The sequence below is a fragment of the Mustelus asterias genome, unplaced genomic scaffold (assembly GCF_964213995.1).
Source record: "Mustelus asterias unplaced genomic scaffold, sMusAst1.hap1.1 HAP1_SCAFFOLD_1100, whole genome shotgun sequence".
Lineage (NCBI taxonomy): Eukaryota > Metazoa > Chordata > Chondrichthyes > Carcharhiniformes > Triakidae > Mustelus > Mustelus asterias.
Genome location: NW_027591045.1, coordinates 43,277 through 70,557, shown reverse-complemented (window position 1 = coordinate 70,557; position 27,281 = coordinate 43,277). Strand labels below are relative to the sequence as shown.

Sequence of the window (27,281 nt, the reverse complement as noted above, 5' to 3'; positions counted from 1 at the left end):
GCACATATGTGTTCAGTCCCTCTGATCCTGCAATCCGTTAACAATTCGACCGATTATTTTATATTGCTTCCTCATGTGCATGTTTCCTGAAAGTATCACCTCACCCGCCTCTGCATTTAACTTAAGCTGTCACCTGTCTGTACACTCCCCCATGGTCTGTTTTTCAGTCCCAAGCTCTTCTCACAGTTTACAATGCCTCAAACTTTGAAATTTCCCTCGAGACAGCAAACCATAGAAACCCTACAGTGCAGGAAGAGGCCATTCGGCCCATCGAGTCTGCACCGACCACAATCCTCACCCCAGGCCCTACCCCCATATCCCTACATATTTTACCCTCTAATCCCTCAAACCTACACATCTCAAGACACTAAGGAGCAATTTTAGCATGGCCAATCAACCTAACCCACACATCTTTAGGCTGGGAGGAAACCGGAGCACCCGGAGGAAACCCACACAGACATGAGGAGAATGTGCAAACTCCACACAGTGACCCAAGCCGGGAGTCGAACCCAGGCCCCTGGAGCTGTGAAGCAGCAGTGCTAACCACTGTGCTACCGTGCCGCCCAAACACCTAGATCATTCATATATATCAGGGAAAAGCAAGGATCCCAATACCAACTGCTAGGGTTCTCCATTACCGACATCCTCCAGCCTTAAAAATATCCATTACTCTTTGTTCATCCAATTTTGTATCCACGTTGCTACTTTCCCATTTATTTTATGAGCTTATGCCACAAGTCTGTTGTGTCACTGCATCAGATGATTTTTGAATATCCATGTACACCACATCAACAGCAGAACCATCACTGACCCTTTCTGTTGCTTCCTCCAAATCACAGCAATATAAAGCCAGTCGAAAATGGCATTTTTTTACCAACCAATGAATTTAGTTTCCTCCGTGTCACTATTAGATTCACCATTTCCCTTTTGAACTCAGCGTGGGCCGGCTCAGAGTAGCTGAATGATCAACTGACCCTCCAACCCTCAGCTAAGTTTAACACTACTGCTCCAGGCTGGAGCCGCAGACTTGACTCAATTGGATTGACCCACTCTTTTCGGTTGTGGTTACTGCCTCCTGGCCCTCTCTTCATCCACTCCAACAAACTGAGATAGCTGGGAATTAAACCTGTATCAACTGCTTGGAAAGCAACTATGCTCACTATTATATCACTACCATTACATTTCGGGACTCCTGTGGTGTAGGTGCACCCACAGAGCTGTGAGAAAGAGAGTTCCAGGATTTTGACCCAGTCACTGTGAAGGAACGATGATATATTTCCAAGTCAGGATGGTGTGTATCTTGGAAGGGAACCTCCAGTTGGAGATGTTTCCATTCATCTGCTGCCCTTGTCCTTCCAGGGATAGAAATCACAAGACTGGACAGTGCTGTGTAACGAGCCATGGTGAGTTGTTGCACTGCATCTTGTAGATGGTCCAACAACCATAACTAACTTTGTTTGTGCTGGTATTACTCCAATCGGCAGATAGTTTTCATGGAAAGAAATCATAGGAACCCTACAGTGCAGAAAGAGGCCACTCGGCCCATCGAGTCTGCACTGACCACAATCCCACCCAGACCCTACCTCCATATCCCTACATATTTTACCCACTAATCCCTCTAATCTACGCATCTTGAGACACTAAGGGGCAATTTTTTTAGCATAGCCAATCAAACGAACCCGCACATCTTTGGACTGTGGGAGGAAACCGGAGTACCCGGAGGAAACCCACGCAGACACGAGGAGAATGTGCAAATTACACAGAGACAGTGACCCGAGCCGGGAATCGAACCCAGGTCCTTGGAGCTGTTAAGCAGCGGTGCTAACCACTGTGCTACCGTGCTGCCCATTTCTCATTTCCATTGACTTCAGTTTTTCTCTGGCTCCTTTTTGCTACATGTAGCCATATGCTGCCTTGATGTCAAGGGCAGACACTCTCCCCTCTCATCCTGAGTTCAGCTCTGCTGTCCGTGTTTGCATCAAGGCTGTAATGAGGTAGGGGGCTGAGTGTCCCTGAGTAAACACAAGCTTCAAGTCAGATAGCAGGTCATTGCTAATTAAGTGTCACTTGTTAGTCTCGTTAGCCTTCCATTACTCTGCTGATGATCGAGAGTAGACTGATGGGGTGGGAAATGGACAGATTGGATTTGTTCTCTCCTTTTTGTTTACGGTCATATCTGGACAATTTCCCACTATTTTGGGTAAACATCAGTGTTGTCGCTTCACTGGAACAGCTTGGCGAGGAACAGAGCAACTTCTGGAGCAGTAATCTTCAGTACAGTTACTGGAATATTGTCAAGATCTGTGGTCTTTGCCGTATCCATTATCTTTAACTATTTCTTGACATCATGTGGAGTGAATGGAATGAGCTGATATCTGTGATGTTGGGGCCCTCTGGATGGTTCAGCCACTGAAGTTAGTTACTAATATTTGAGCCATACCTTTTGCACTGATGTGCTAGTCTCCTCCATCATGAGGATGGGATATTTGTGGAGCCTCCTCCTTCTGTTGTTTCATCGTCCACTATCATTCACAGCTAAATGTGGCAGGACTGCAGAACTTACATCTGAGCCGAGGAAACCAGAATTTCCTGAATGAGGAAACCTGCTGCTGGAAAATCTCCAGTCAAACCGTCAGTGATATGAAACAGGGTTTTTGGATAATCCTTTTCCTATGTGAGGATCTACCGGGAAGAGGGAACTCCCGGCAATTCCCGGAGATAGAACACTAGCCATACCTGCAGAAAATGTAGAGCCTGTTTACTGTGGAATGTAGCGGGAGACACCCCTCCCCTATAAACTAGTCAAACAGAAATATTTCAACTTTCTAATGGGAGAATAATCTTTCCTGGTTGTGTCAAATCTAGGGGATGGATCTTAAAGCAACAGTTAGCACAGTTTCACACTTTAACTCGCCCTGAGATACTATACAGATGATACAATGTCAATAGTTAAGAAGCACAGGGAATTCCGAGGGATCCACTCTCACAGCTTTATCATTTAACCCTCAGTAAAATGTACAATTCTCATAAAATCCTGGATTTATGTAACAGCAGAAATGATTTGAATTTCCGGAAACGTAGCAGGGTCAGTGAGATTTAGGAGGGTAATTCTGATGATCAGGACATGAGACCAGAATGTGGGACATGTTTAAAAATTACTTGCTTGTTCACAGGATGTGGGCATCACCTCCTCTAGGGACCATTAGCAGTGAGAAATAAATGCTGGTCGAGCCAGCGACACCCATATCCCAAGAACAATTAAACAAAATATACATTTTGAGAGGTGTAAAAGTGATTTCCCCCAGTAGGCAAACCAGTGAGAGTGAATTGTTCATCATTTTCCAATGCTGACGATTGCCTTTTCCATTCAACAGAAAGGGTTTGATATCTGATTTAATATTGTCACATTTATTAGTGCCAAAGCATACCGTACATAGGGAAGGAAAGGAAAGAGTCCAGAATGCAGTGTTACAGTCACAGGGTGTAGAGAAAGATCAACTTGGATGAGATATAATATCGTAACTTGAATCAGTTCACCACTGGTGCTAAGTTTCTGACACAAAAACAGATCCAGCTATTTTTCCTGCTGAACATTAATCTGAATTTAATGTGTTTCTCACTTCCTCCATTTAGTCTGGGTGACAATGAAGTGGGAGATTCAGGAGTGAAACTATTGTCTGCGGCTCTGAGGAATCCAGAATGTAAAATACAGAAACTGGAGTAAGTATCAGACTGTGTGAGATTGTGTTAATAATCAGTGGATGTCTGACACTGTAAATTATTATCAGTGTCAGTAATAGTGTCATTAATAATCATTCCTGTCAGTCTTCGTGTTAAACACCACGGATTCGCTCTGATTCCTGAAATCTTTCTCTCTATGATCTCCAGTTTGGAGAGTAACAGCCTCAGATATTCTCACCTCTGCTCTCAGTACAAACCAGTCAGTGATGTGTCTGAACCTGAGTTACAATAAACTGCGAGATTCAGGAGTGAAAGATTTAACTAATCATTTATGATTATTCTCAAATCCATTCATGAGAATAAAAAAGATGGACAAAACAATTAAATGTTTATAGAATTCCCAGATATGGCTGGTCACATGTTCAATTTAGTTTATTTTGTCATTCAGATTATAGATGTTTATGTCTGTCGGCTTCTCAGTTTGATTAAACATAGAAAACTGCAGTATATCGGTAAGGCAGATTACAAACTACATTGGATTCTGATGAGTTTTATCCCGAGGGAACCACTCTCAAATTTATGTTAAACGGAGCTTAAGGAGCATCTGAAAAGAGAATGCAGAGATGGAGGTGGGGAGGGTTATGAAGAGAATTCCAGAGCTCGCAGCCCAGCAGTTCAAGGCACAGCTCAGCTGGCAATGGCAATAATCACAGTGCAGAATAGTCTGAATGATGTCCCTATTAATAATGGACATTGTTTTTAAGAACACAAATAATGATACTAAATATACCATTGCTGTCAGTATTTGTTATTAAAAACACTGTCCGCTATTAGTGGACACAAAATAAGCTTGGGAGCAAAGATGAAGACCATGAAATAAAAGAGGCAAAGGCAGCCTGGTTATGAAGTTATCTGAGTGACAGGAAACAGGCAGGAGAGGTGAACTGTACCTTTTCATTTATAGGAAGCTGACAGTGGCTTTCCCCAGCAGCCAGTACTGTGTTACTACGACTAATTTTCATTAGATGTACGACCAAATGAGACTTGGGTTTATCTAAAGATGAGATGTGAAGCTCCAGCACACGACCACCAGACCACAGAGTGGACGCAGCATATGATAGACCGAGCTCAATCACACCAAAACCAATGGATCAGATCAGAGATCTGCTGTCTTGCCATATCCAGTCATAAATAGTGTTAGACATGCCACAAAATGTTGGACATGCCGGTTACATTAGGCGACAAGGTGGCACAGTGGTTAGCACTGCTGCCTCACAGCGCCAGGGACCAGGGTTCAATTCCGGCCTTGGGTGACTTTATGTGTAGAGTTTGCACATTCTCCCAGTGTCTGTGTGGGTTTCCTCTGGGTACTCCAATTTTCTCCCACAGTCCAAAGATGTGCAGGTTCGGTTGATTGGCTATGCGAAGTTGTCCCTAGGTGTCTCAGGGTGTGTAGGTTACGGGGATTAGTGGGCCATATATGTGGAGTTACAGAGATAGGGCCTGGATATGATATTCTTTCAAAGAATTGGTGAAGACTCGATGGGCCAAAGGGCCTCCCTTCTACACTGTGGGAATTCTATGATTCTATAAACATGCCACAAGAATTCCATCATTACTGATGAGGGAACCCAGAGCATCAGTGCCATCTTCAGCCAGAAGTGCTGAGTAGAATGATTAATCTCGGCCTCCTCCTGAGGTCCCCAACATTACAGATGACCATTTGATTCACTGCATGTGAGGTAAAGAAATGACTGAAGGCACTGTGTACTGCAAACTCTGTCAGCCTGGCTGTACCCCAGCAATGGTACTGAAGAATTGTGCTCCATAACTAACCATTCCCCAAGCCAAGCTGTTCCAGTACAGCTACAACACTGGATCTACCGGACAATGTGGAATAAAACAGGGCAAATCCAATCTGATGAATTGCTGCTCCATCAGTCTGCTCTTGATGGTCAGAAAAGTGTCATCCTTCCAGTGCCTCATGAACATCACTGCAAGAGTTCCTGAGGGTGATGTCCAAAGCCCAACCACCTTCAATTGCTTTATCAATGTCCTGCCTTCCATTATAATGTCAGAAATGAGGATGTTCACTAATGATTGCACAATGCTCAGTACTGTTCACAATTCCTCAGAGACTGAAGCAGTCCATGCCCATAAACAGCAAGACCTGAACAAAACAGAAAATGGTGGAAAGGCTCAGCATGTCTGACAGCTTCTGTGGAGAGAAACAGCTCACCCTTCGAATCTGGATGACTCTTCGACAGAGCTAGCGTCTGAAGGTCTGAAGAACGTTCAGGCTTAACCTGATAAATGGCAAGTAATGTTTCACTGCACAAATGCCAGGCAAGGACCATCTCCAACAGACGGGAATCTAATCATATTCCCTTTACATTGAATGGCAGCACCATCGCTGAATCCTCGACCATCAACATCCTGAGTGGTGGGGGCGCACTGGGACCATTGAACAGACACTGAACTGTAAACACTATGGCTCCAAGGGTAGATAACAGTCTGGGAATTCGGAGATGAGGAACTCGCCTCCTGTCTCCCAAATTTTTCCCACCATCTCCAAGGCACAAGTCAGCAGTGTGATGGAATCCGCTCATCTTGCTGGATTGTCTGCAGCTTCAAAAACACTGAAGAAGCTCATCCATGGAAAAGGAGCCCACTGGATCAGCTGGCCATTCACCAAACTAAACATTGGCTGTCTCTACCACTGACGCACGGTGGCAGTATTTTACCAGATACAAGGTGGAATGTAGCAGCTCACCAAGGTTCCTGAGCCAGCATCATCCAAACAGGCACTATCCATCACCGAGATGGCCAAGGATATGAGAAGGATGGGACACCAACCAGCTTCAGATTTCTTTCCAAACCACTCACCATTCTGACTTGGAATATATTGCTTTTCCATCACTGATGCAGGATCATAATACCGGATGACCACGAGGATGGCCACTCAGTGTCGGCAGTGCAGCAGTCATCTCTGACTGACCGGAACCCTTCACAGAGAGACTGACATGTTCCTGAAGATTGATGCTGCTGTCTGGACATTCACCACTAACCTCGTGGAGTTGTATCAAATTAAGAGGGACATACATCGGTTCATAGAAAGGAACCTTTCTCCTTCATTTTAGGGGTCAATAGCCAGGGGCATATTTAAAGCGATAGGCAGGAGTTTCAGAGGAGAATTGATGATGGCACAGTGGTTAGCATTGCTGCCTCACAACGTTCGGGACCTTTGTTCAATTCCAGCCTCGGGTGACTGCCTGTGGAGTTTGCATGTTCCCCCCGTGTGTGCGGGTTTCTGTCAGGTAATCTGGTTTCCTCCCACAGCCCAAAAATGTGTAGGTTAGGTGGATCGATAATGCTAAATTGTCACTTAGTGTCCCAAGATGTGTAGTGTCGTTGGATTTGCCATGGTAAATGTCCAGGTAGGGATTCCATGGAAACGCTTTTTCACCCAGAGGGTGGTGGGAATCTGGATCTCACTGTCTGAAAGGGTGGTGGAGTCAGGAACACTCGCAACATTTAAGAAGCATTCAGACAAGCACTTGAAATGCCGCAGCAGACAAGGCTATGGAGCAAGTGCTGGAAATGGATTAAATAGATTGCTGCTTGATGGCTGACACACACGATGGGCCGAAGGGCCTCTTTCTGTGCTGAAAAACTCTATAAAGGCCCAGGGGTTGGAAGTTATGAACCAGAACTTGAATTTTCACTGATTCCTGTGATTTCTCTCTCTCTGATCCCAATGCAGTGGAATGTCAATCACATTGATTTTTGTGCCCTGGGTGTAGGGGAATAATGTGACAGTGACTCTGAGGACCCGTTCACATGCTTACAGGGGGACACACGTCACCCAGTCACACAGCCCTTGATTTGTGAGGAAGAGGAAAGAGTGAATGGATGCATTCGGGTGGATGGAGCTATTACAAGGGGGCATAACTATAGGGTTCATGGTGGGAGATACAGGAAGGATATCAGAGGTAGGTTCTTTACGCAGAGAGTGGTTGGGGTGTGGAATGGACTGCCTGCAGTGATAGTGGAGTCAGACACTTTAGGAACATTTAAGCGGTTATTGGATAGGCACATGGAGTACACCAAGATGATAGGGAGTGGGATAGCGTGATCTTGGTTTCAGATAAAGCTCGGCACAACATCGTGGGCTGAAGGGCCTGTTCGGTGCTGTACTGTTCTATGTTCTATACAATTGTTAAGATGCAGACCAGAAACTCCAAGGTGTTTTGTGAAGTTAGCCTGGACCCTTGGTTTTACATTTGATTTTGGCATTGATGAGCATGAGGTGTTTCACTCCAGGTATGAATCAAGTGACCCACTAGGATGCTTTTATGAAACACAGTTTATTTAAGAATGCAGTTAGAATACAAGAACAAGAATTAGCATAACCTTTACCAATTGCAAGACTTCGACATGACACACTATAACTCTTAACAGCTAGCTATCTCTGTTGTTCCAATACAAAGCAATACCCACAGACATACACCCTTCTCCAACATTAGTTAGCACAAAAACAATTATGCTCACGTGATGCCGATTTCCAGCTTTTTAACACTTCCGGGCAGCCAACAAACAATTGTTTTCAGAGAAGGATGTCGCCTCCGAACAGCCCAACCACAGAGAGGTAACCCCAGTCTCTGACAGCTTTCATCACAGCAACACTTCAACAGCAAATACTCCAACTTCAGAGAGGGAAACAGCAGTGCTGTTTGTCTTAAGTTCAAGCAGCTTCTGAAAGAAGAATTGAAACTAGAATGTTCTGTGAAAAATAGCTGTCCCTCAGTCACATGACATAACCTGTCAATCACTCGCAATCAAGCTCTACTCTGCCATCCCAGGGGAAACACTGAAACAACAGAACACTGCATTAGTTCAGATTAAAATCAACATGATGTCAATTATACTGCTTCAGTAACAATAAAGGAAACCGGCTACAGATAGCACAGTGCCGACAACATAACCTGCATAGAAACATGATTAAAATAGAAACTAGAAGCAGGAGTTGGCCATTCGGCCCTTCGAGCCTGATCCACCATTCATTTTGTTCATGGCTGATCATCGAATTCAATATCCTTCAATGTTCAGTATATTTCTTCAAGGCATAGTTTGTAACAAAATGTACATTCCAACACGTCCTTCAGCCGGTTCCATGTGACCGGTGATGGGCACCAAACTCTGTGTTGCCAGAGAGTCTCCTGTGTCCATCCATTCAACCGCACACTCTCAGCTCCACAACCAATGTTACAATCAGCGATTTCCCACACTATCTGCTGTTCTCCCAACTGCAGAGCTGCTAATTCTAGGTGTGAGGATTACAAAATCTGGACGCTATCACGATTTTTAGTTCATTTCCTGACGTTTCGTGCTCTCTTCTACAGGCACATAAAGTTCCATTGTTACTCTCCCATCAAAGACACAAGCCTATGCTGGTGAGAACCTGACTGACCATCATGTCTACATAGGGAAAGCCTCTTGCCTGTGACCATCCCATTCTCACAGTGCTGGAATTATCTGACTGACCAGAACCTGTTTGGGAGCAGATATCCACTCCATCTGACAAAGGAGCAGCACTCCGAAAGCTAATGGCATTTGCTACCAAATAAACGTGTTGGACATTGGCCTGGTGTTGTTAAAACCAGAACCCTGCAGAGAGAGGCTCACATGTCTCTGACATGTTGATGCTGCTCTCTGGGCATTGCCTGTGTCTGTGTGGGAATTACCTTTCGACCATTTCACTTTCATTCTCATTCGACCCCATATGCCTCAGGTTATATGCGATCAAATGCTTCACCACCTTGTCAGAACTTGGGAAGTTATTCATCCTTTTGCCTCACTGCAACCATATAACCCACGCCTGCTCAGGTCTCCAGCAATCTCCATCCCGATATACTTGGATTGATGTGGCAGATACTGTCCAGTCCTGAGAGAACAGAAATTTGCTCCAAACTCAGGTAGCCTTGGGGAAGAGTACCAAGTGTTGCCAAGTGCATCATTGAATTGAGTTTAACCTTTCTCCTCCCATTGCAGCCCTGTTTTCAGTAACCAGGTCTTCCTCACTGGCCTCTCCAGAGCTGCTGCCTATCAAAGTGCTGCCCGTGCCAGCATTGCCTGAACCGGGACTTCCCCTGCAGCGAGTGGTTAAGGGCTGGAGTTCACTGTCTGGGAGTGTGGTGGAGACACGTTCAGTTGAACATTTCCAAAGGGAATTGGATTATTATCTGAAAAGGAAGGATGTGCAGAGTTACTGGGAATATTTGGGGGAATGACACTTAGTAAATTGCTCATTCAGAGATTCAGTGCGGACAGCATGGACCGAATGGTCTCCTTCTGCTCTGTAACAATTCTCTGATTCTACCTGAGAGAGATACCAATGGCCCTTTGTGGACACTGGCTAAATTACCGAACCCTGTTGACACTGCAACATCACCAGCTTCCAGTTAAAATCTCCATACATTTCCAACCATTATCTTCACAGAATTATTGCGGAACACCACGAGGCGAAATGTGTCTGCACCGGCTCACCAAACTAGGATTAGGAATTTGTATCATTCGACTGCCTTCTCCTCGTATCTTTGCACATTGTTTCATTCGATTGTTCATCGACTGCCCTCTGTGATGCCTCGAATCAGCCTGCCCCCACCACACTTCCAGACTGTACATTCCAGACCCGGACCACTGGCATCGTGAGAAAGGTTTCTCTCTCATCATCTTCAACCCCACCACACACTCCATTCCTGAGCCACTGACCATCCCATGTCCCTCCCTGTGACTCAGGGTAAGGACATGGGAATCCTGTGCTCTTCCCTTTCACCATCATCCTTTTTCTCATTTAATCACTCCGGCACTTCCATTTTGTTCTTTCCTTGTCACTCGCCCATCCCCAGCTCGCTGTCACTGAAAACAATTTAATTCACTGCTACTCATAAGTTTTAATTTTAGCTAATTGAACTGAAACTAAATATGTTTCTCTCTTCACAGATGCTGCCTGTCCTGCTGAGATTTTCCACATATTTTATTCATATTTCAGATTTACAGCATCAATATAATTTTGCCTTCTGTATCAACTGAAGTTGTGTTTCTTGAATGTCCCGCGCTGTACATTATTATTGTTAATGATCTTTTTCTTAAAAACACTATGGATTTTTGCCCTGATTCATGTTATTTTTCTCTCTGATCTCCAGTCTCCATGATAATGATCTCTCAGATTCTTGTGCCGAGGACCTGGCCTCTGCTCTCAGTACAAACCGCTCACTGATAGATCTGAATCTGGGTTTCAATAAACTGGGAGATTCAGGAGTGAAACTGCTGTCTGTGGCTCTGAGGAATTCGGAATGTAAAATACAGGAACTGTGGTAAGTAGCAGACTGTGTGAGATTGTGTTTATAATAACTGAATATTCAACAATATAATTTCACCACTGGTATTTGTATAAAAAACACTGCCCATTACTATTGGCGTCAGTTATGAGTAAGGAAAACTGCTTTTCCTCTGACTCCTGTTGCTTCTCTCTCTCATCTCTGAGCAATGGGATGTCAGTCCCACAAACCCTTGTGTTGAGGGAATGGGGGAATAATGTTATGTTTCACCCTCTGAGGTTCTCTCCTCCTCCTCAGATGTGCACAGCTCTCCCGGGACACAGCATCCATTGAAGTGTGAAAAGGGGGAGAGTGAGTGGATGACAGTAAATGGAGGACAAGACATGGCGGTGGAGTCTCACTGTTAGTAACAGATGTCAGTACAGCAGCGAGAAGTGAACTTAGTTCAAGATGCAGAATCAGTTTGGACAGAGATAAGATTTAACAAAGTTTGGGAATCATTTATCGGCTCCGAACAACAGTCACAATCTCCAACACAATACACAGGAAAAATAATGGGGCCTTGTAAAAACATATTGCAATAACCACGGGTGACTTTAATCTACATATACAAAGAAGAACAAAGAACCGCACAGCACAGTAACAGGCCCTTCAGCTCACCAAGCCTGTGGCGCCTCCTAACGCTTGTTCAGACCCAGAACCTACTGCCAATTTGCGGTTTCTATTCCTCTGGTTGTCTCTTGTTCATGTGTCTACCAAGATGCACCTTGGACATTGGAAACGTGCCTGCTTCTGCCACCTCCATTGGCAGTGCCTTCCAGGCACCCACCACCCTCTGGGTGAAAACTTACCCCACACACCACCCTCGAAACTTTGCTCCTCTCACCTTCAACCTGTGCCCTCTTGTAGTTGACCATTCCACCCTGGAGAAAAGTCTCTGACTATCCACCATATTGATGCTTCTCATAATTGTGGACACCTCCATCCGGTCACCCCTCAGCCTCCCTTTTTGTAGTGAAAGAATCTGTGTTTATACAACATCTCCTCATAACCTAACGTCCTTGACCAGGCAACATTCTGGTAAACCTTCCTTGCACCCTCTCCAAAGCATCCACATCATTCTGGGAGTGTCGCGAACGGAACTGCAAGCAATATTCAAATGTGGCCAACTGAAGTTTCATACAGCTGTAACATAACTTGACAACTTTTATACTCGATGCCCCGGTCGATGAAGACAAGCATGCTGTCTGCCTTCTTGACCACCTCATCCACCTGTGTTGCTACTTTCAGGGACCTGTAGACTTGTACACACAGATCCCTCTGTAGGTCAATGCTCCTGTGGCTTCTTCCATTTACTGTATAAATCGCTCAGATTGTCAAAAGTTGAATAGAAGATTCGTTCACAGAATGTATTCAAGCAATTTCTTGGAGAAGCACGTTCCAGTGCCAATCACACAACAAGCTGTTTTAGACATGGTGATGTGCAAATGTGTGGCGTTTCCAACAAAAATAGATTCCTTTTATTTGGAGAAGAGCAGCAGAAGTGTTCCAGCCGTTGCTAATTCAAGGAGTGTATTAGATTAAGCGAAGATGTGGCACCGGGGTTGGCACTGCTGCCTCACAGCGTCAGATTCCCGGATTCATTCCAGGTTTGGGCGACTGTGGAGTTTTCACGTTCTCCCAGTGTCTGTGTGGGTTTCCTTCGGCTGCGCCTGTTTCCTCCCATAGTCCAAAAAAACTGTGTAGGTTAGGTGGATTGGCCATGCTAAATTGCCCGTTAGTGTCCAAGATGTGTAGTTTAGGTGGATTAGCGGCGTAAATATGTGGGTTACGGGAAACCGGGCAACTGCAGATCTATTAGTCTGACATTAATGGTATGGAAATCCTATAGTAATCTGTAATGAAGGAAGAGATAACAGAACACTTAGAAATTAATGGCAGGATTAGACAGGGCTAACATGGATTCAAGAAAGGCTGGCACGGTGACACAGTGGTTAACATTGTTGCATCCCAGCCAGGGGCCCGGGTTCAATTCCAGCTTTGGGTGACTGTGTGGAGTTTCTACATTCTCCCCGTGTCTGCGTGTGTTTCCTCTGGGTGCTCCGGTTTCCTCCCACACTCCCAAAGATATGCATGGTAGATGGAGTGGCCATGGTAAAATGGCCCTTAGTGTCCCAACATGTGTAGCTTAGGTGGATTAGCCCGAGTAAATTTGTGAGGTTATGGGGAGCGGACCTTGGTAAGTTACTCTGTCAGAGTGTCTCGATGGGCCGAATGACGATTCCTACACTAGGGATTCTATAGTTGCATGATTCACAAACAAGAGGTTATGAAAGAAAATTGGAGCACATGAGATTGGGAGGAATATACCAGCATGGATTGAGAACGGGTTAGTGGACAGAAACAAGGAGTTGGAATAAATGGGTTATTTTTGGGTTGACAGCCTCTAACTAGTGGAGTACGGCAGGGATCAGTGTTTAGGTTTCAGCTATTCAGAATATATATCAATGATATGGATGTGGGGATCAAATGTAATATTTCCAAATTTGCGAATAATGGAAAACTAGGTGAAAATCTGAATTGTGAGGAGGATGCAAAGATGTTTCAAGGGGATGTGGAGAGGCTCAGGGAGGCTCCACAACTGGAGTAATGTGTACAGTATTGAGCTCTTTACTTAAAAAAGGATAGAATTGTATTGGAACCAGTTCAGAGAAAGTTCACTCGGCTGATTCCTGGGATGGAGAGGTTTATTTTACGAGGGAAATTTGAGCAGATTGGAGCAATATCTATGAAAGTTCAGAAGATTAAAAGGTGATCGCATTGAGGGGATGAGACAGGGTGGTTGCTGTTTCTTCTTGTAAGAGAGACCAGAACAAGGGGACAGATTTTAAAATGTAATTGTCAGTCCCTTAAGACTGAGATGAGGAGAAATTTATTTTTTTAGATGGTGGCTGGTCAGTGGAATTCTCTTCCCTGGAGACCAGTGGCGGCAGAGTCATTGAATATATTCAAGGCTGAGTTAAGAATGATTTTGGATTGAGAAGCGAATCAAGGGTTACGGGGAAAAGAGTTGACTATAATTAGATCAGCTGTGATGGAGTATGCTCGAGGGGCTGAATGACCTTCTGCTGCTCCGAGGTATTTTGTTCTTATCCCAATACGTCCTTCAGACTGCTCTCTGTGACCAGTGAAGGATAAACAAGCTCTATGCTTTGTCCTCACCAGACGCTCTCCTGTGCCCATTCATTAGGCCACCCACTCAACCCATCTCACCAGCAGTAATTACCCACTCTGCCCCCAGGCCTTCCTGATCCAGCACTTCATCTTCCATTGGCGTAAGGATGGCAAAACCTGGATGTCTCCACTCTTCTTCACTCATTCCCTGATGATGTTTGCTCTCTTTCCAAACACATAAATTGTTACTCATCAAACACATGCAGTATCCCAGGGTTGTCCAACGTGTGGACCAAGGGGCGAATGTGACCCTCGAAGCCCCTCAATGCGGACCCCGGAGCGAGTTTCCAGAATCTCAGTCACACAGTTCAGTTTGAATGGAAGAATCTGCATGGAGCTGCTCCTCCAATCACATCCCGTTTCTTTCCCATGTTTGCTGCTGATAGGTTTTTGAGCCAATCTGCAGCAAATGTGGGAGAGAAACAATTTGTGATTGATGAGGATTAAACACTAATAATCATCTTTAATTATTACTCATTATTGTGCTCAGCAAGTTTTTCTTTTCATTTCTCAGTTCAGTTTTTCATTGAAATTTCTGCTGTGCCAAACTGTATCATTCTGAAATTTACTCATCGGCCCCTTGAGTGAGAAAAACATTGCCATGTGTTTGCCCAGTGAATATGTTGGTCAGCCCTGCTCGAGCCTATGCTGGTGCCAGCCTAACGGACATGTCTCTGACAGTCAATGCTGCTGCCTTTGCATTGTAAGAGTTTTAACACCAGGTTAAAGTCCAACAGGTTTATTTGGTAGCAAATACCATTAGCTTTCGGAGCGCTGCTCCTTCGTCAGATGGAGTGGAAATCTGCTCTCAAACAGGACACAGAGACACAAAATCAAGTTACAGAATACTGATTAGAATGCGAATCCCTACAGCCAACCAGGTCTTCAAGAGACAGATAATGTGAGAGAAGGCAGCATTAAGCACAGGTTACAGAGATGTGTATTGTCTCCAGACAGCACGGCCAGTGAGATTCTGCAAGTCCTTTGCATTGCCAGTGTCTGGGTGGAGATGTTCTTTCCACAATTTCCCCCTCATCCTTATTCACATATCAGGCTGTGCTGCACTCACCGTGACAGAACACATCAGGACATTGATCCTTTTCCACTCTGTAACCACGGGTCTGAAACCTGCTCACCTCCCAGCAATCTCCATCCAGACTGGCTTGTACCGATGGGATAATCTCCTCCCATCCTGAGGGAACAGGACCTCCCTCTGAGCCTGAGCAGCCGGGTGGAGCCCCTCCAGGGAGGGGAAGGGGTCGGGGGGCAAGCCTTGTTCTGCTTTCTGACATTTCAGCCCCTCATTCAATAAGCAGAGCTCCCTCGCTGCTCCCTCCAGAGCTGCAGTGTTTGAACGTCCTGTTGGCTGCCTTTGGAGATGGTGCCAGCATTGCCTGAACCGGGACTGCCCCCTGCCCAGGCTGCCTCAGTGGGCAGCTCCCCCTGCCTGCCAGCCGTTAATTGTCCGCCTCTGACAATATCACCTTCATAACTCTGCCTATCCTGCCCACACGGACACACCACCCATTTCCAATCCCCATGCTGGGACTTCAGAGCTTCTGGTAAAATCACAGCCATTATCTTCAACCTCACCACAAACTGCATTCCCAAACCACTGACCATCCCATGTCCCTCCTGAGCCACTCCGAGTAAGGACATGGGGATCCTGTGATTTATGGTCCTGTCCCATCATCATTTTTATCATTTAATCACTCCTGTAATTCCAGTTTGTCCTTTCTTTGTTTCTTCCCCAGCCACCCACCGCTGTCACTTCAAACCTGTCAATTCACTGCCCGTTCCCAGTTCCAATGGAATCTCAAACTTTACCTCTGTTTCTCTCTTCACAAATACTTAGCTAACCTGCTGAGCATTTCCAGTTTATTTATATTTCATTTTCAGCATTGAGTATTTCCTCATTCTACAGAAATGCAAGTTGTGTTTTTGGAATGTCTCATACAATACATTATTATTGTTATTAACAGTATTATTTAAAACACTGGGGATTGAGCCTGATTCCTGTTATTTCTCTCTCTGGTCTCCAGTCTACATAAGAACACTCTCACAGATTCTTGTGCTGAGGATCTCGCCTCCGCTCTCAGTACAAACCAGACACTGAGGATTCTGAACCTGGAATCAAACTCCTTCACAGATCAATCTGTCCCTGCTCTCCGCCGCCTCATACTGACCTGCGGGAGTCTGGAGTGGATCTCGTGAGTGTTTTTGTTCATTTTGAGTGTAACAATTAAAATATAAATGGATTTAAAATATAAATGGGCCTGAATCTTCCAAGCAGCGGCAGTGGTAAGCAGATTGGCGCTATGTGTGAAAATCCTCCCAACCTGAAACTGCTGCATATTTCTCCCAGAATCTTCAGCACTGCGACCCCAGGGAGCTCCATCAGAGCAGAGTCAGGGAAGAGAGAGCACAAACCCTATTTACAGCACAGTGACCCCGGCGATCTCCATCAGAGCAGAGTGGACTCACGGTAGAGCGAGCACACCTTATTTACAGCACAGTGACCCCGGGGAGCTCCATCAGAGCAGAGTGGAGTCACGGTAGAGCGAGCACACCCTATTTACAGCACAGTGACCCTGGGGAGCTCCATAAGTGTTAGTTGAATGGGGGAGTGAATGCGTTGGTGTGTTGCTGGATGAATGGTTCGTCAGGGAGCTGAGGAGAGGTTCAAGGATTAGTTCTGGGTGTCGGGAGGGTGGTCGAGTTGTATTGTGTTGGATTGGAGGGGTAATCAGCAGTTTGGATGGTGGCTGGGAGTTGGTAATGTTGTTGGGTGTCTAGTTAGATTTGGTTGCGTGGTCGGGGGTTGGGATTGGTTTATAGCTTTGGAGAGTAGTGGGTTGGGGTTGCTTCTTGAGTAATCAGTTTAAGTCAGAGATATAGTCAAGAATGTATTCAAGAGGCGGCTGCATATAGCACTTGGGGCGAACAGGATCAGAGATTATGGGGAGAAAGCAGGATTCGGCTTTTGAGTTGGACGATCAGCCATGATTGTGATGGATGGTGAAGTAGGCTTAAAGGGCCAAATGGCCTCCTCCTGCTCCTATCTTCCATGTTTCTATGTCAGGTCAGGGGAGGGTGGGACGGATGAGGCCAAGTTGGGAGGTTTAGTCAGAGTTGTTCAAGTGCTGGAGCGGAGGTAGAGATGATTTACGGGAGTGACAGCCTGTCAGGGGGAGATACCAGCAGTAGCCAGGCCTGTGACACCACAGCTGGTTCTGCTGTGGGACAGGGTCGGGCAAAGAGCAAGCGACATAAATAGGAAAAGGGATGAGATCCTGAAATGTGAATATAGAGAGTTAGGCAGAAGGCTAACGTGTAGGACCTCGAAGGTAGTAATTTCAGGACTACTATTGGTACCACGTGCTAGTGAGAGTAGGAATAGGAGGATTAGACAGATGAATGACTGGCTTGAGAGCTGGTGCAGGGGGCAGGGATTTAGATTTTTGGATCATTGGGATCTTTTCTGGGGAAGGGCTGATCTGTTCAAGAGGGATGGGTTACATTTGAACTGGAGGGGGACTAACATCCTGGCGAGGAGATTTGCTCGAGCAGCTCGGGAGCGTTTAAACTAGTTTGGCAGAGGGGTGGGATCCAAAGCAGGAGGGAGACAGAAGAGAAGTTTGAGGACAGCACGGAAGTTAAAGAGAGCACGTAAATTAGTAAAGGCAGTGTCAGTAATCCTAGTACCAGACACATCAGACAGAAGCAAAGCAGACAGCAAGGGAAGTCCAGATTAAACTGCATTTATTTCAATGCAAGAGGCCTGATGGGTAAGGCAGATGAACTCAGTGCATTGATGGGTACGTGGGACTGGGATATTATAGCAATTACTGAAACATGGCTAAGGGAGGGACAGGACTGGCAGCTCAATGTTCCAGGGTACAGATGCTATAGGAAAGATAGAACAGGAGGTAACAGAGGAGAGAGAGTTGCACTTTTGATGAGGGAAAGCATCACGGCCGTACTGAGAAGGGAAATATCCAAGGGTTCGGCCACTGAGTCTATATGGGTAGAACTGAGAAATAAGAAGGGGGAAATCACTTTGATAGGATTGTACTATAGGCCCCCAAATAGTCAGCGGGAAATTGAGGAGCAAATTTGTAAGGAGTTTGCAGATAGCTCCAAGAAAAATAGGGTTGTAATAGTCGGAGATTTTAATTTTCCCAACATTGACTGGGACAGCCATAGTATTAGAGGGTTGGATGGAGAGAAATTAGTTGAGTGTCTTCAGGAGGAATTTCTCATTCAATATGTGGATGGCCCGACTAGAGAGGGGGCAAAACTTGACCTCCTCTTGGGAAATAAGGAAGGGCAGGTGACAGAAGTGTGAGTGAGGGATCACTTTGGGACCAGTGACCATAATTCTATTAGTTTTAAGATAGCTATGGAGAATGATAGGTCTGTCCCAAAAGTTAATATTCTAAATTGGGGCAAGGGCAATTTTGATGGTATCAGGCAGGAACTTTCAAAAGCTAACTGGGGGTGTCTGTGGGAAGGAAAAGGGACGTCTGGTAAGTGGCACGCTTTCAAAAGTGTGTTAACCAGGGTTCAGGGTAAACACATTCCTCTTAGAGTGAAGGGCAAGGCTGGCAGAAGTCGGGAACCCTGGATGACTCGGGATATTGAGGCCCTGCTCAAGAGGAATAAAGAGGCACATGACGTGCATAGGCAGCTGGGATCAAGTGAATCTCTTGAAGAGTATAGGGGGTGTAGGAGTAGAGTTCAGAGAGAAATCAGGAGGGCAAAAAGGGGACACAAGATTGTTTTGGCAGATAAGGCAAAGGAGAATCCAAACAGCTTCTACAAATACATAAAGGGCAAAAGAGTAACAAGGGAGAGAGTAGGGGCTCTTTAGGATCAACAAGGCAATCTATGTGTGGATCCACAAGAGATGGGTGAGATCCTAAATGAATATTTCTCATCAGTATTTACTGTTGAGAAAAGCATGGATGTTAGGGAACTTAGGGAAATAAATATTGATGTCTTGAGGAGTGTACATATTACAGAGGAGGTGGTGCTGGAAGTTTCAAAGCGCATCAAAGTCGATAAATCCCCGAGACCTGATGAGGTGTATCCCAGGACGTTGTGGGAGGCTAGGGAGGAAATTGCGGGTCCCCTAGCCGAGATATTTAAATCATCGATAGTCACGGTTGAACTGCCTGAAGATTGGAGAGTGGCAAATGTTGTGCCTTTGTTTAAAAAGGGCTGCAGGGAAAAGCCTCGAAACTAAAGGCCAGTGAGCCTCACATCTGTGGTGGGTAAATTGTTGGAAGGCATTTTGAGGGACAGGATCTACAGGCATTTAGAGATGCAAGAACTGATTCGGGACTGTCAGCGTGGCTTTGTGAGTGGAAAATCATGTTCACAAATCTGATTGAGTTTTTTGAAGGGGTAACCAAGAAGGTAGATGAGGGCAGTGCAGTTGATGTGTCCATGGACACTGATTAGATGCTCTGACTGTGACTGTTAATGTATGAAATGAGAGGGGAGAGATACAAAATGGTGCACTTGGAATACTGTGTGTGCAATTCTGGTCACCCTATTATAGAAAGGATATTATTAAACTAGAAAGAGTGCAGAAAAGATTTACTAGGATGCTATTGGGACTTGATGGGTTGAGTTACAAGGAGAGGCTAATAGATTGGGAGTTTTTTCCTTGGAGCGTAGGAGGCTGAGGGGTGACCTTTTCAGGTCTATAAAATAATGAGGGGCTTAGATCAGCTAGTTGGTTGATATCTTTTCCCAAAGGTGGGGGAGTCTAAAACTAGAGGGCATAGGTTTAAGTTGAGAGGGGAGAGATACAAAAGTGTCCAGAGGGACAATTCTTTCACACACAGGGTGGTGAGTGTCTGGAATAAGCTGCCAGAGGCAGTAGTAGAGGCGGGCACAATTTTATCTTTCAAAAAGCATTTAGACAGTTACATGGGCACTATGGGTCCAGAGGGATATGGGCCAAATGCGGGTAATTGGGAATAGTTTCAGGGTTTTTTTAAAAACGGGTGGCATGGACAAGTTGGGCCTGTTTCCATGCTGTAAACCTCTGTGACTCTATGAGTGGGTCTAGTCAGATTGTGGGAGGTGGAGTATGGGGATCAGTGGAAGTGATTGGGGGACTCGCTCGTGCTATTCAGGTATTAGCCCAGGTGGTGAGCTATCTAACATTACCTGAGTAACTATCCAGGTAAACTTTGTGGATCTGTCCCAAGTATCTGACTCTAACTGCAGCAGGGGAGTTCCCCAGTAGTAGTTAATACCTCTGGGACAATTCCCAGGTAGATCAGTGCGTCAGGACATCCACAGGGTCCCGATGCTCATCTTCGGATGTGTGTCTGGTCTCTGGCGATCCAGAGACCAGAAGATTTGTCCCATTAACTCCAGTCTCCTGTTATTTACTCTGTTGTTCAATCTGTTTATTTCCTGTTTCATCTTTAATCTGTTTCAGGCTGTTTGGTAATCAGTTCAGTCCAAATGGAGAGAGACAGCTGGAGTCGCTGCGGGAATCCAGACGGGGACTGAGAGTGACAGTGTGGACATTTCAATCTATAAACATTGCTGCTCCACCGGTTACAGTGAAATCCTGAATTGTGAAGATCTTCGACAGCTCCTTCCAAACCCTTCATTCCTGCCCCTCTCCCTCCCTATTCCATCAGCCCCTCCAGCCTGGCAGTGATTTCCCTGCTTACCTGGTTTCCCAGCTGGAAAACTGTTGTAGTTTTAGTCTCCACATTGAAGGAAAGATTGCTGCAAACCATTGTTTAAGCAGCAATGTGTTGTCAGTGTTCTCAGCAACAGAGTATTCAACCTCCTTTCAAAATGGAGCAGCAGAGATCATTCTCCAGAGAGAGAACAGTGTGTGTGTGATTCTGACAGTACCCAGCAGAGGGCAGATTGGTCAATCTTGTCAGAGTTTCCTCTCTGTCTCTGTGAATGAATTAAAGACTCCACCAGCCTCTCCTCAAAATCTCTTTCACTATCTGGTGATTAAAGTGACACAATGCCGCCATCTGCTGGTGGCACCCAGCTACCGCAGGGGCTGTTCTTCGTGAGCCTCAGACAAGTTCAGTCAGTCCCATGTCTGCATCTGGGACCCGGTTTCTGCAGCGTGAATATTGAACAATATTGACAGGGATTGGAGTTTGCAGCAGGAACCCCGGCTGGTGAATTAACCCTTTTATCACCAGACACTGTACATGAACCCTGTTCCCTCATTCCCTATGGGAGATATTGTCTGGAGGTTGTAGTTGGGGATGATCTCAGACTGTAATGTGTACATTTGGTGCAGTTATCAGACACTAATCCCATTCAGAATGGGAGTGGGTAAACTCTGCTGCACTCTGTAACTCCTCTGTCAGACATTGTCAGTTTTAATCTTACACAGTGGATCAGTTTTTTTTTAATGTTTCCAAGATAATTCTCTCAATCTCACAGACTGATTCTTTGAAAATTGGAAATACAAACATTTTGAGACACAATTACAACCTTTAATCACATTTTGTCCGTGTTCGAAAAGAAAATAATTTCCAAACAAACTATTCCCCTTTTGCAGCTCTTGCTTTCCAATTCCACAGGTTTCGGTGAGACAGAGAGCAGCTCAGTTGGAATCCAAATGCTCTCATTCCACTCTCGCCCCCCTCCCGTTTACCCTGCCAATTATCAACCTCAACAAAAGTTCCCACATATTTATCTGGGACAGTTTCAGTGTTGAAGCAGGGTGACCATTCCTTAACCCACAACACATTCACACGGTAAATGTTGCTTCAATTATTTCTGGAACTGTTCACATCTCAAATGCACAGGTTGATTAACGTGATTCCGTTCCAAAGATGGAATGCGTTTCTGTTTTATAATCTCAATCTCTCAGAGGCACTGACATCCCCACGTAAAAACACACAATCACAAGCATAATCTCACACAGACACTCGCACAGAGACACAATCATGGAAACTGTCTCACACGGACATACACATACACACATCTGCACATCCTACACACATCCCTCCAGATGCACACACTGACACCCACGCACTCATTCACACACTGACAAACTTATACATATGCTCACAGGAACAGAAAAACACACCCTCTCGAACACTCACATATAAATCCACATACTGACACACAGAGAGACTTAGAGAGAAAAACACAGAATCTCTGTTAAATACACACAACACGCAGCCATACACCCACAGAAACACATCACAAACCCATGCATTACAGCGGTTAATGAATTCTCAGCACCCCATCACCAAATGAAATTGAAGTTGGACGACAGTGATAACATTTCCTCTGAAACCGACATCCCTAGAATGAAAGCAACACAGGAACACTGGCGCAGCATTGCACAGGATCGGAGCCTCGGAAATGCAGTTTGCTCTTTCCTTGTTCCTTCCATCTCACTGAGCAGATGCAGAGCGAGAGCATCGAAAGCGAGAATTCACAATTTCACTCTGTCCCCGCACACTCACCTCAGCTTTATTTAATTTCTGAATGTATGATTTATTTTGGATTACCCCAAAGATCTCAGGACAGATGCATGATGTCAGATATTACCATTATTTATCAAACTGTTTATTTTACCATGACAGATGTTGCTGCTCTGTAATTGTAATGGATATTCCTAATTTTATCATCTGTATAGCTGTAGTTATTTACAATTAAATACATACTGGTTATTTAGTTAAATGCTAATTGTGAATCATTGGAATGCTGAAACTAATACGTACACAAGCTAATAAAGAGCGGGGGACTAGTGCAAAGATTGTAGCTAACAGTGAGCGTGAAACTGAAAAGACCATAAGATACAGGAGCAGAATTCAGCTATTCTGCTCATCGAGTCTACTCCACCATTTAATCACAGCTGATAAGTTTCCAAACCCATTCTCCCGCCTTTCCCCCATAACATTTGATCCCCTGACCAATCAAGAAAGTGACTACCTCTGTCTTAAATGCACTGAATGAGAGAGAGAGAGAGCGAGGGGGAGGGTAGGTGAAGAGCGAGTGAGGGAGGAGAGAGGGGGAAGAGTGTGTAATGGGGGAGCACGATGGGAGATAGTGTGAGGGGAGAATAGGTGAAGAGCGAGTGAGGGAGAGAGATAGTGAGAGGAGAGATAATGATGTGGAGGGTGAGAGGACAGAAAGTAAGGGGAGGGTGTGACGGGGCGAGAGTGACCTGGAGTGAGAGTGAGGGGGAAGAGAATGAGGTGTAGGGAGTGAGGGGGAAATTGAGGAGGAGGGAGTGACGGGGAAGAAATTGAGGGGGAGAGTGAGTGGGAAGAAAGTGATGGAGCACCTGATGGGGAGTGAGTGAGGGGATGAGAGGCTGAGGGAGAAGAGAATGAGAGGTAGAGGGTGAGGGAGAAAAAGGTGAGGGTGAAGTCAGTGGGGGGGAGACAGCGCGAGGGTGCAGGGGAGAGAGTGCAGGGGAGGGTAGGTGAAGAGCGAGTGAGGCCAGAGTGAGGGTGAGGGGGGGGGGTGGTGGGGCGGGGGGGGGGGGGGAGTGTGAGGGCAGAGCATGATGGCAGATAGCGTGACGGGAGAGGGAGTGAGAGGGGAATAGGTGAAGACCGAGTGAGGGAGAGAGACGGAGAGAGAGTGATGGGGAGAGTGAGAGGAGAGAGAGTAAGGGAACAGGATGTGAGGGGGAGAGCGTGACGGGGAGAGAGTGAGCTGGAGTGAGAGTGAGGGGGAGAGAGAATGAGGGGGAAGAAAGTTCGGAATAAAGTGATGGGGAGGGAGTGAGGGGATGAGAGGCTGAGGGAGAAGAGAATGAGAGGTAGACTGAGAGGGAGAGAGGGTGAGGGAGAAAGAGTGAGGGGGAGGCAGTGAGAGGGAAGAGATTTTGGGGAATAGAGTGAGATGCAGAGATTGAACGGGAGATATTGTGAGGGGTAAAGAGGGTAAGGAGGCGTGATTGTGAGGGGGAGAAAGTGAGGGCAGATAGAGTGAGCTAGAGTAGGTGAAGAGTGAGTGAGGGGACAGCGCGATGGGAAATCGATAGATTGAAGAGAGGGGGGAAGGGGGAGTGAGGGGAGAAGGTGAGGAATGAATGAGGGAGAGAGCGTCAGAGGAGGGAGAGTGACAGGGAGAGTGTAAGGGGAGAGAGTCTGACGGAGAGAGGGTGACAGGAGATAGAGTGAGGGGGGAGAATAAGAGGAGAGAGAGTGACGGGCAGAGAGAGAGTGAGGGGAAGCGAGAGAGTGACGAGAGAGATTGAGGGAGTGAGATTGAGAGGAAGGGGGAGAGAGTGAGGAGAGTAAGTGAGGGGAACAGTGAAGGGAGACAGCGTGAGCAGGAGAGAGGCTGAGGGGATAGTAAAAGAGAGTGAGGTGGGATAGTGTGATAGCAGACTGAGGGGAAAGACGGTGAGGGGGAGAGAATCGGGGGAGTGAGTGAAGGCGAAGAAAGTGACGGGGAGAAAGTGAGGGGGAGATAATGGGGGGAGAGAGAGAGACTAAGGGAGAAACAGTAATGGGAAGAGTTTGAGGGCAGAGACTGAGGGGGAGAGAGTGAAGGAGAAGGGATTGAGAGAATGAGGGGCAAGAAATTAAGGGGGAGAATGAGGGGGACGAAAGTGATGTGGAGAGAAGCTGAAGGGAGAGAATGAGGGGAGATTGAAGGGGAGAGAGTGAGGAGGAAGAAAGTAAGGAGGAGATAGGGGAAAGAGTGAGGAGGAGGGAGTGTGGAAAAAATGAGGGGGAGGAAAGTGAGGGAGAAAGGGGAGGGAGTGAGGAGACGAGAGGCTGAGGGAGAAGAGAATGAGGGGGAGAGAGGGTGGGGGAGAGAGAGTGAGGTTGAACAGAGTGAGGCAGGTTCAGTGAGAGAGTGAGGGGAAAGATTTAGGGGAATAGAGTGCGGTGGAAGAGATTGACCGGTAGAGAGGGTGAGGGGGGAGTGATTGTGAGTGGGGAGAAAGTGAGGGTAGATAGAGTGAGGGTAGAGGTCGTGAGGGGGAAAGTAGGTGAAGAGTGAGTGAGGGGGGAGATAGGGAGGGGAGAGAGTGAGGGGAGACCACGATGGGAGTTCGAGTGAGGGAAGTAAGGGGAGAGGGACTAACAGGGAGAGAATGTGAGGAGTGAATGAGGGAGAGAGAGTCAGAGGAGTGAAAGTGACGGGGAGAGAGTAAGGGGAGAGGGACTGACAGGGAGAGAGTGAGAGGAGCTAGAGAGAGGCGGAGATTAAGTGAAGAGCGAGTGAAGGGGAGAGAGTGAGTGAGGGTAGTGAGCAAAGGGAGATGGAGTGAGGGGAGAGAGATGGGCAGAGTGAGTGAGGGGACAGCGGAGGGCGAGTGAGGGGGAAAGGGTGAGGGGAGACAGTGACAGGGAGATAGATTGAAGAGAAGAGAGAGGGAGATGGCGAGAGAGTGAGGGGAGTGAGTGGGAGAGGCTGAGGGGATGGAAAGTAAAGGAGAGTGTCTGAGGCGGGATAGTGTGATGGGAAAGACTGAGTGGCAAGACAGTGAGGGGGAGAGAATAAGGGGAAAGTGTGAGGGGAGAGAGACTAAGATGGAAAGTAAAGGGGGGAGTGTGAGTGCAGAGACTGAGGGGGAAGAGTGAAGGGGAAGGGATTGAGGGGGAGAGAATGAAGGGCAGTGAGTGAGGGTTAGAGAGAGGGTGAGGGGGAATTAAGTGGGGAGGAGACTGAGGGAGAGCCTGTGTGCGGGGGCATGAAGCGGAAGAAAGTGAGGGGGAGGGAGTGAGGAGGAGAGAGGGTAAGTGGGAGGGAGAGAGGCTGAGGGGAGAGAGAGTGAATGGGAGAGTGAAAGGGGAAGAGTGGGGAAGTGATTGAGGGGGATAGAGTGAGTGGAATGGTGAAGGGGAGAGTGTGAGGTGATGGGGGAGATAGAATAAGGAGTTGAGATTGAACGGATGATATTGTGAAGGAGAGATAGTGTGAGGGGGAGTGAGTCTGAGGGGAGAGAGTGAGGTTAGGGAGGGTGAAGGGTGAGAGAGTACGAGGGGGAGAATAGGTGCAGAGCGAGTAAGGGGGAGAGAGTGAGAGGAAGAGAGGAGAGTGAGTGAGGGGGAGAGAGCATGAGGTGGGAGAGAGTGAAGGGGAGAGAGAGTGAGGGGGGAGAGAGTGAAGGGGGAGAGAGTGAGGGGGGAGCCGGTGAAGATGAGTGAGGGGGAGTGAGGGGAGAGATTGTCAGGGAAAGAGTGACGGGGAGAGAGAGGGGAGAGTGAGTGAGGGGGAAGTAAGTGAAGAGTGAGTGAGGGGAGAGTGAGTGAGGGGAGAGTGAGTGAGGGGGAGAAGAGAGAAAGGGTGAAGTGGGAGGGGGTGAGAAGGGGAGAGAGGGTGCGTGGAAGAGGGTAAGGGGACAGAGGATAAGGGAGAGAGATTGAAGGGGAGAGAGGGAGTGAAGGGGAGACAATGAGGTGGAGGAGGAGGGAGGGGGGAGAGAGAGGGAGAAAGAGAGGAGGGGAGTGAGCACGATGAAGAGAGGGTGAGGGGGAAGGAAAGCTGTGGGTCACTTTTCCACGCACTTTCCTGCAGTCCTTCCCCGCTGCTCCATTTGCTTCGATGTTGCATCTTGTATAAATGTCAGAGAAAATCCCAATGTGATTTGTTGTTTTGATGGTGGGGGGAGGGTGGAAGGGGCAGGGTCTGGGGATCACTGGCTCCCTTTACCCCCTCACTCCTTCCAGTCGTGTCTGGGACAGTTGTGGGGCTGGAGAGTTCTGGTTCACTGGGGGAGGGGGGAAGAAGACTGTTCTCTGTCCCCGAGGTTTATGATGTGGAGATGCCCCTTCAGGGGCAGCGCTCCGAAAGCTTATGGTATTTGCTACCAAATAAACCTGTTGGACTTTAACCTGGTGTTGTGAGACTTCTTCCCGAGGTTTAATGCAGCCTCTGTGACTAGGCCTCAATTCAAGGCCTAATCTCAGAGGGCCCTCAGAATGTCCTTTTGTATTTGGTTCATTCCCGAACAGTGTCAGTGCTGAAGTGGGAGAACTCGATGGTTAAAAACAAAATAATTCATTTAATTCAGGATGTGATTGTGGGTGTTCCTGC

General features: G+C 46.6%; 1 protein-coding gene across 3 annotated transcripts in view; it reads left to right on the top strand.

Annotated features, from left to right (window-relative positions):
* Positions 1–22,949, top strand: part of LOC144487888 (NACHT, LRR and PYD domains-containing protein 3-like) — a 78,351-nt gene extending 55,402 nt beyond the window's left edge. For all 3 annotated transcript variants that reach the window (XM_078205938.1, XM_078205937.1, XM_078205939.1), the window contains 4 exons: positions 3,634–3,720; positions 10,887–11,057; positions 16,298–16,465; positions 20,716–22,949. In XM_078205938.1, the coding sequence (XP_078062064.1) occupies positions 3,634–3,720; positions 10,887–11,057; positions 16,298–16,465; positions 20,716–20,854 (565 nt within the window). In that variant the 3' untranslated portion in view covers positions 20,855–22,949. The remainder of the gene's footprint in view (positions 1–3,633; positions 3,721–10,886; positions 11,058–16,297; positions 16,466–20,715) is intronic.
* Positions 22,950–27,281: the final 4,332 nt, after the last annotated feature.